The following is an 8,761-nucleotide window of genomic DNA, read 5'->3' as shown; positions in this document are numbered from 1 at the left end:
AATAAAGCCTCTGTATTATTATTATTAGAATGCATTATCAAAGTGTCTTTGTTTTGACTCTGTTTATAGTAGGCTGTTATTGCTTTTATTGTGTTTCTTTGATAACTGCACTCATTGAGATCAAACTGATGACGTGTGTGTGTGTGTGTGTGTGTGTGTGTGTGTGTGAGAGAGAGAGAGAGAGAGAGAGGGAGAGAGGGAGGGGCGTTGTCATCGAGATGTCCTTCGTCTACAGCTCTGGGAAAAGAGTGTGTGGATCAGAGCGAGAGCATCCGACACTCACAGCAGACGCTGCACGCCTCCAGTATCAGGTATGAAGCAGTTTTATAGACGTATAAACAGTCATTTTGTGCTTTAGTAGAGCCAACTCTGACACAAGGAGTCTGTTGTGTGTACTGGAGTAAATCTGTGTGTGTGTGTGTGTGTGTGTGTGTGTGTGTGACTGTCATCCTCTTAGGCAGGACTGTGTGACACAGTTAAGGACATTAATATGAGCAGCACAGGAAGACTGAAAGGAATCAGATGGAAACTTCCTTTCTATAGTCATGATGCTATCTATCAAACTGTATATGTTGAACTGAACTTCTTCATTACTGTAAGGGGGATTCCAACTTAATTGAATGTTTCTGTAGATCATGATGTGACGTATTTTCTTGAGCAAACAAAGCAGCCAGATTTAAACTGGGCCTAAACTAAAACACACACAGTGTTTATGGACTGATTGATTCATTAATTTTAGTTCTGTCAGGACCCCCCCCCCCCAGGGTTAACAGAACAGAACAAGGCAGATATCATTAATGTACTTAATGATATTTAAGTGTAACACTTTATTCAAGATAAAGGAGTCGGATTAGCAAGGAATATCAGAAAGCCAAGTCCTGACTGTGGTGAAAGGTGGAGCTGGGGATGGAGGAGGGTAATTTGCTCCTGTGCAAGCTGAAAAGCTGCTGAATAATACTGAATAGAGCTTATATAGGAATGCCGCGATAGGTGTCGTATTCCTATAGGTAGATGTGATCAGCTGAGAATCAGCTGATGCTAGCTTGACTCACGTGACCTGCCAGAACTAACGCTAATGCTTACTTTTTATTTTGTTTTTTATCCTATTGTATTTTTTTTATTATTAATTAATTTCATGCTTATTATAATCTTAAAGGAAGAAAAAAGATCCAAGATCCTTTTGGATAAACAAATTCTTACTTTTCACTTTATATTTTCAGAATTTCAGTTTATCCAGCAGGATCTTATTTGATTTGTATATTTTATTTTATTTCCATGCTTGTTATAATCCTAAAGGAAGAACAAGAAGTCTGAGAATTAGGTTCGATCCTGTTGGATAAACAAATACTTCATTTTCAACTTAATTTTATTTTTAGAATTTCAGTTTATCCAGCAGGATCTTATTTGATTTGTGGAAGATTCCCATTTGATCCCATTAGAACTGATTCCAAATCATGACGGCATTATGATTCCTCTAAAGTTGCTTGAGGAATTCAGACAGAGATAAAAATATAAACGCATCAAATAACCTCAGCTCTCAGTGTTTAACTTTTACAATCATTTTCATGAGTAAGTCATTATGGAGCAGAACATAAATGAATACAAATGCAAATATATGCATTTAAAAGTGTCATGACTGGATGAACATTTATGTCCGGAGGCATTACACAGCATCATAACGTCTGTTGATGGAAGTTCTTATGAAGTGTTTCTCATCCCGGATTATTTCTTGCAGCTGAAACATAAACACAGGTGAAAATGGGCATGTCCAGAGTCCTGCTCGGCCTCGCCCTCCTCACGAGTCTATTGGCTGCCGCTGTGAAGAGTCACGAGGGGGCGTGTCTGCAGGACAGGAGCCACAAAGCCACACCCAGTCCAGAGCCTCATCTGAAGCAGTGCTCGCTCTACAGGGAGAGTGTGTGCACATTTTACAGTCCTCTTACAAACACACAGCTGATTCAAAACTAGTCAAGATCAGATTATTAAAAACTTTCATGTCTATTTCCCAAGTAGAATTGGGACTCTATGGTCTGTAGTTAGTCTCAGATTGTGAATGTTTGTGTCTCTGTCCAGACTCGTGTTGTTCAGAGACGAGTGTCCAGGATCTGTCCGGCTCTGTGTCCGGCGTGGACAACTCTCTCTGGGATAAGTGTGGTCTCCTCAGCCCTCTGTAAGTCTCTGCTGATTATATTTATTCTCTCATTAGACAAGATTTATGATTTAATCAGATATGATTAAAATAACACTGAGAATGACTTCAACAGCAGGTTTAATTATATATGCGTTTAATAAAACTTTTTTATTATTATTATTTTATTAGTATAAAGGGTGATTTACAAGTTTTAAAAAAAATAATGAAATAATCAGACAGACAGAATTTTCAGTTATTTTGTTTATATTTAGATACTTTTTAATCCATGTTTGTTTGTTTTTAAATGTATTTTTATTTATATTTTAGTTATTTTATGATACTATTATGTATGTATTTATTCGTTTATTTTAACTAATTCATGTTTGCTTGTTTATTTATTTATATTTTAAAGTATGTTTATTAATATATTTAGTTAGTTGGTTATTTAGTTATTTTTATCCATGTTTATTTTTAAAGTTATTTTTATGATAACACTATTTATGTATTTATTCATTTATTTCAATTAATATTTGTTTGTTTGTTTATTTATTTATATTTTAAAGTATTTCATTAATATATTTAGTTAGCTGGTTATTTAGCTATTTTTATCCATGTTTATTTTTTCAATTCATGTTTATTTATTTTGAAACCATATTTGTTTGTTTTTTGCTTATGTATGGGTGTGGGTTTTATGCGTGTAAACTAGAGGGCTGCATTGGGATTGGGATCCCGCGGGACCCAAAGCAAATCTCGCAGGAGCAGGCGGTCAAAAAATATAGCGCGTGTCTCGCCATCCCGCGATTTTGCGCATAACAAGAATTATGGAGTTACATAAACACTGGGCTTGCTGCAGTAGTCTGTGATACACAGTACTTGCCTACCGCGGCACCGCCCCTACTTTTTTTAGAGAAGTAAAAAAAAATTTGGTTCAGATGGAAAGCGTGCGCTAAAATTTTCAATTTAAAGCGTCTGCTCAGCTCCATACACAAGCTGCAGGAGTCAGTCGAGAGTAAGAAGAAATTACTGATAAGACCATGCTGGAGGATTTGCTGCTCAACAGATCCTGAGCTCCTTGACAAATATCTTGTAAGATGTGCTCCCTTTCGTGATTGCGAAATCGAAAGTGAACAGCGAGCGCTCATTCAAAAGCGATTTCAGTACCTCGCATATTAATAGCGGCTCCCTGATATTACACCATGTCCTAACTACACGCGGCGCGACAAGATTCAAGGAATACACTCATTGGTAAACCGTTTCTAAACTGTAAATTTCGCATGTGGCCGTTGCGACTAGTTAGGACAAAACCATCGATTAACATGGAAAAGATACCTTTTATCGTGTGTCACGGTGTCGCGTGTAGTTAGGACACGGTGTTAGAATGTTTGCGGGAGCTGGTGGGAGTGGAACACAGAAATTTAGTGGGAGCGGGGCTCTAGTGTGAACTAAAATCTTGCTTTGATGTGTTGTTTACCATTCTGTGTCTTTCTGTAGCTGTGAGTCTTTCCTGAAGCGCGTCGCCTGTTTTTACCGCTGTTCTCCTGATGCAGCTCGCTGGACACACCCGCATAGCGACTCCTCCCTGAAGGCGGTGCCTCTCTGCCACAGCTTCTGCAGAGACTGGTGAGGCCTCATCTTCATAAATACACTCTGTCTTGGGCCCAAGGCCATAAGCTTGTGTGATAGCCAGCTTTGATTGACAGCAATGATCTGAATGCATCAGAATGTTCTTCATCATTTACCAGTTTAGCTGTTGATAACGTAGACACCATGATGACGTTGAGTCACTGTTGCAGGTACGAGGCCTGTAAAATGGACATGACATGTGCTCGGGACTGGACCACTGACCCACGCGGACAGAACTGCAGCGGCGGCTGTGTGCCGTACCAACAGGTAACATGCCATACCAAACATTATATAACCATACGCACTACTGGAGCTTTACATGCCTGAAGAAAATGTGAGTGATATTTGTTTGTGCACTACAGGTGTTTGCCAGGGAGTTGCTAAGGTTTTCATGCTTTAGTTTGTTTCTAAATGGTTGCTAAGGTGTTCTAAGACTGTAGTTTTTGGCACATTGATATGCGACCCTGGAGCACAAAAGCAGTCTTAAGTCGCTGGGGTATATTTGTAGCAATAGCCAAAAATACATTGTATGGGTCAAAATTATCGATTTTTCTTTTATGCCAAAAATCATTAGGATATCAAGTAAAGATCACGTCCCATGAAGATATTTTGTAAATTTCTTACCGTAAATATATATAAACTTAATTTTTGATTGGTAATATGCATTGCTAAGAACTACATTTGGACAACTTTAAAGGCAATTTTCTCAATATTTAGATTTTTTTTGCACCCTCAGATTCCAGATTTTCAAATAGTTCTATCTCGTCCAAATATTGTCCTATCCTAACAAACCACACATCAATGGAAAGCTTATTTATTCAACTTTAAGATGATGTATAAATCTCAATTTCAAAAAATTGACCCTTATGACTGGTTTTGTGGTCCAGGGTCACATACGTGTTGTGAGTGGTTGCCACAGTGTTGTTATGCGGTGTTTTGATTGTTAAGTGTTTGCTAATGTGTTCTGAGGAGTTTTTACCAGAGTGCTATGCATTGCTAGGGTGTTGTGGGTGATTGCCAGGGTGTTGCTTTGCTGTTGCAAAAGCTCTTTATGTTTTGAGTGTGTTGCTAAGTGGTCGCTAAGGTGTTCTGAGTAGTTTTTGCCACATTGCTATGTGTTGTGGGTGGTTGCCACGGTGTTGCTATGCAGTTGCTAAGGTGTTCTGATTGTTGATAAGTGTTTATACCACTTATGTTGATAAGAGTTTTTACCACATTCCTATGTATTGCTAGGGTGTTGTGGGTGGTTGCCATGGTGTTGCTATGCAGTTTCTAATGTGTTTTGAATTGTTTTGAGTGTGTTGAAGTGGTTGATAGGGAGTATTAAGTAGTTTTTGTCATATTGCTATGTTTTCCTAAGGTTTTGTCTATGGTTGCTAGGGTGTTGCTATGCTGTTGCTAAGGTTTTCTGAAGAGTTTTTGGCACATTGCTATGTGTTCCTAGGGTTTTGTCTATGGTTGCTAGGGTGTTGCTATGCTGTTGCTAAGGTTTTCTGAAGAGTTTTTGGCACATTGCTATGTGTTCCTAGGGTTTTGTCTATGGTTGCTAGGGTGTTGCTATGCTGTTGCTAAGGTTTTCTGAAGAGTTTTTGGCACATTGCTATGTGTTCCTAGGGTTTTGTCTATGGTTGCTAGGGTGTTGCTATGCTGTTGCTAAGGTGTTCTGAAGAGTTTAGGTGCATTGCTATGTGTTGCAAGGGTGTTGTGAGTGGTTGTCAGGGTGTTGCTATGCAGTTGCCAAGGAAGGATTCATGTCCGGAGCACAAATGCTGCAGGATGACGGACACACACACTGAAGTTTAACACTGAGTGTTAGAGGTTTGATCAGCACTATTGGTGAGGCAAACATCAGCGCACAGGAGAGAGTGTGTGAAGAGATGGTGTGACTCCAGGCCTGGACACAGCTGGAACCACACACACACACACACACGCAAGCAGTGAAAGTGTCAGTTCATGTTACTCTTTCTCACCACTGACATGCTGAACATGCGAAAAGAGAGAGAGATTGTGAATCAGTGCGATCGGCCTCTCACACATACAGACTGTTTCAACATTGCAACAGTGTTTAATGCAATAAAATGGTTGTAAAAAGTTTAACTAATTACTTATAAATCAGTGTTTAAACTTGAAAAGTAAGACATTGAAACAATATCGCAATAACAATGTTGGAAACAAAACAAAATTGAACCTCGATTCACTCATGAATAAACATTGAAATGCCAATTGGAATTATTCATTTTGTGAATGATGTTGTATAAGAATACCAAGATAATGCAAGAAGAATTTGGCTGGTCATGTGATCTCAACATGATCTTTAACTTTACACAGACTTTTCTGCCATTCACTTCTTTTAAACCATTTCAAACGATATTTAACAGTGAGCAGGACTTGATTAAATCATGAGGAATGAGGAGGTGAAGTTATGATTTTTATGAAAGTTCCTGAAGTCAAACATTTTATTTCTTCAGAATAACATCACAAAGGAATAATTCAGTATGCAACATGAATTAAGACAGTAAATAGAGATTTAAGATCACCTTCTCTATGGAAATGCTGCTGACAGTGAGAATTCATAATCATCACATGCGCACAAGCGTGAGTGACAGAGACACACACACACACACACACATTTTGTGTGTGTGTGTGTGTGTACATTCAGGAATCATTAATATACTGTATGTGAATCGCTGATGTGTGAAAATAATGACTGACAATATTAGCAGCAGATCTAAGATGTTTTATCATCATTAAACATAATATTTTTGACACTACATGGACGTAAGATGCCTCATAAGTGCATAAATATTACTTTATTAATTTCATATTTACTTTATCTCCCGGTTTATGACTGAACACTAATAAATGTTAATGATGATAATGTTTACTGTTATTAGATTCATGCTGTTTTTTTATTTTATAACTGTCTGCAGTAGGGAATAGTTTTCTGTTTTTCAATACAGTGTACAATGGTGAAATATAGAGAACAGCAGTGTTATTTTGTATCATTTAAATACTGTAATGGTATTTATAAAATTGCATTGCCTTTTATTTTTTAAGTTTTAATTTTTTATATTTTAGCTTCAGGTTTTAGTTATTTTGTTATATGCTTTTGTCATTTTAAAGTTGTTGTTTTTTTATATTTCTAGTTAGCTTTATATTTTATTTTATTTCAGTTTTAGTTCAACTTAAGTTAGTTTCAACTTGAATGGCAGCATTTCAAATTTTAAGTTTAAGTTTTTCATCTAGTAGTTTATATTTTGTTTTATTTCTGCTTTATTTCAATTAATAAAAACGTTTTAATTTTTAGCAACTGAAAGTGAACACTGACTGATATAATCACATTTTTACATGTATATATTTTATATTTGTATATTTTATCAATTCAATGTAAATAAAATTAATCAAAAAATAATTGATTACAAAAATTAAATTAAATTAGATAAATGGACACGTCTTTAGCTAACAGTTAGAAGAACTATTAATGTTGATTTTGTTACTTTCTATTGTTTATGTATACAGCAATTTTTTCTCTTTTTCTTTTCTTTTTCATTTTTGTTGTTGTTGTCAGAATGCTTAATACAAATCAGTTATGCACTGCATTCTCAGCATTGCCACAAGAGGCCACTATAGCAGCATTAGTGTGAACTATCTTCTTCTACTGTCAGGTTGGATCTACAGTTTCAAAAGAATCATGCACTCACATGCATCTGTGTTTGTTTGGTCAGATGTACCAGCACGGGCGAGACCTCTGCGAGAGTCTTTGGGGAGATGCTTTCATGACAGTTGAAGATGACCCCGGGGAGGAAGATGGTGTTGAAGGCCATAGCTGCGGCTGTCTGACCCTCAGCCCGTCCGACCGAGAGGTGATCGCGGCTCTGAGGGTTCAGGAAGGAGACCCTGAAGAACTGGACACCACCAAGAGTGGCCTGCCACAGTACAGAGCTCCCTGCCCTCCCGCAGGGCCTCAAACACGCCGCACCACAGCGCCACCACAGGTCCGGAGGAGCAGCGCCAAGGCTGTACTGCGCAAACGCTCCGTACTCACCAGCGACATGGAGGGCAGCGGAAGCGGCTTCTAGGATAGTTGTGTTCTAGATCCGCTGAATGTTTGTTAATGAGTATTTTATCTTATCAGTGAAATTTACAGTAAACTAATGCAGTGAGGTTTCTACAGTATTGTCTATTTAACACAGTCGACAAAACAATCCTCTGTGAACTAAAGATACTTCTGTAAAATCACATTCTGCACATTTTAACCTGTTAAAGGCGACATGAAAAGTTGAATTTAGGTCTGAATAACACTTTACAATAAGATTTTGATTGTTGACATTAGTTAACTATAGTAGTAAACAATAAACAATACTCATACGGCATTTGTTAATCTGAAAGGCACAATATGTAAGATTTTTTTATTAAAATATACAAAAAGCACTAGAACAGTGTTATATATTTTGCTGACTTGTGCACTTTGGCCCAAAATGTTTCGAAGAATTATAGCATTATAACAGAACTTTCAAACGTATCTAGTATGATAAAATAGCGTTGCTTTACCCCACACACGCACGACCGGAAGCAGCGGAAGCACTAAAGTGTGGCATAATAAAAGCTCCGCTGCTTTCGAGCCGTGTGCTACTCTCGTCTCTCATTAGCAATTGCTTCAGCGGCTGCCTCGTTTCGCTTCGACGGCTTTCAGCCTCACTCTGCTTCATACTACGATGTTAATAAATCTTTAATACATTAGCTCATCCATGAACATGATTTCTGCCCGAGTCCCGTCGGATTGCGTCGGCTGTGAGGATGAAGACGACAACTCCCATGATTCCACACTCAGTCACGGCGTCATCAAACTACACCTTTGTCTCTTTGTTTGTTTTGAAAACGCGCCCTCTAATGGCGAAAACTTACACATTGTGCCTTTATTGTTAATTTAAACATTAATTTTAAAGTCAAAAGTTGTAGGCTATATGTTAACATTAGTTAATGCAACGTAAACTAACATGAACATTA

The 8,761-nt window shown here is 37.8% G+C and overlaps 1 protein-coding gene across 1 annotated transcript; it reads left to right on the top strand.

Annotated features, from left to right (window-relative positions):
- Nucleotides 1-213: 213 nt before the first annotated feature.
- LOC107568146 (riboflavin-binding protein-like) lies at nt 214-8,315 on the top strand. Its single transcript, XM_016254005.1, has 6 exons — nt 214-311; nt 1,736-1,915; nt 2,074-2,170; nt 3,623-3,751; nt 3,925-4,021; nt 7,480-8,315. The coding sequence occupies exons 2-6, from the start codon at nt 1,759-1,761 to the stop codon at nt 7,831-7,833; spliced, it is 834 nt and encodes a 277-aa protein (XP_016109491.1). The 5' UTR covers nt 214-311; nt 1,736-1,758; the 3' UTR covers nt 7,834-8,315.
- The last annotated feature ends 446 nt before the right edge of the window (nt 8,316-8,761 follow it).

This window comes from Sinocyclocheilus grahami, unplaced genomic scaffold, assembly GCF_001515645.1.
Source record: "Sinocyclocheilus grahami isolate Dianchi unplaced genomic scaffold, SAMN03320097.WGS_v1.1 scaffold1220.1, whole genome shotgun sequence".
NCBI lineage: Eukaryota > Metazoa > Chordata > Actinopteri > Cypriniformes > Cyprinidae > Sinocyclocheilus > Sinocyclocheilus grahami.
This window is presented reverse-complemented; position numbering and strand designations above follow the sequence as displayed.

Bases quoted from the DNA above. Each gene is read 5' to 3' on its own strand.
- LOC107568146 (XM_016254005.1), top strand. From the start codon at position 1,759: ATGGGCATGTCCAGAGTCCTGCTCGGCCTCGCCCTCCTCACGAGTCTA. The intron at 1,916-2,073 runs GTGTGTGCACAT...GTCTCTGTCCAG, and splicing joins GTGCTCGCTCTACAGGGAGA to ACTCGTGTTGTTCAGAGACG. The intron at 2,171-3,622 runs GTAAGTCTCTGC...GTCTTTCTGTAG, and splicing joins TGTGGTCTCCTCAGCCCTCT to CTGTGAGTCTTTCCTGAAGC.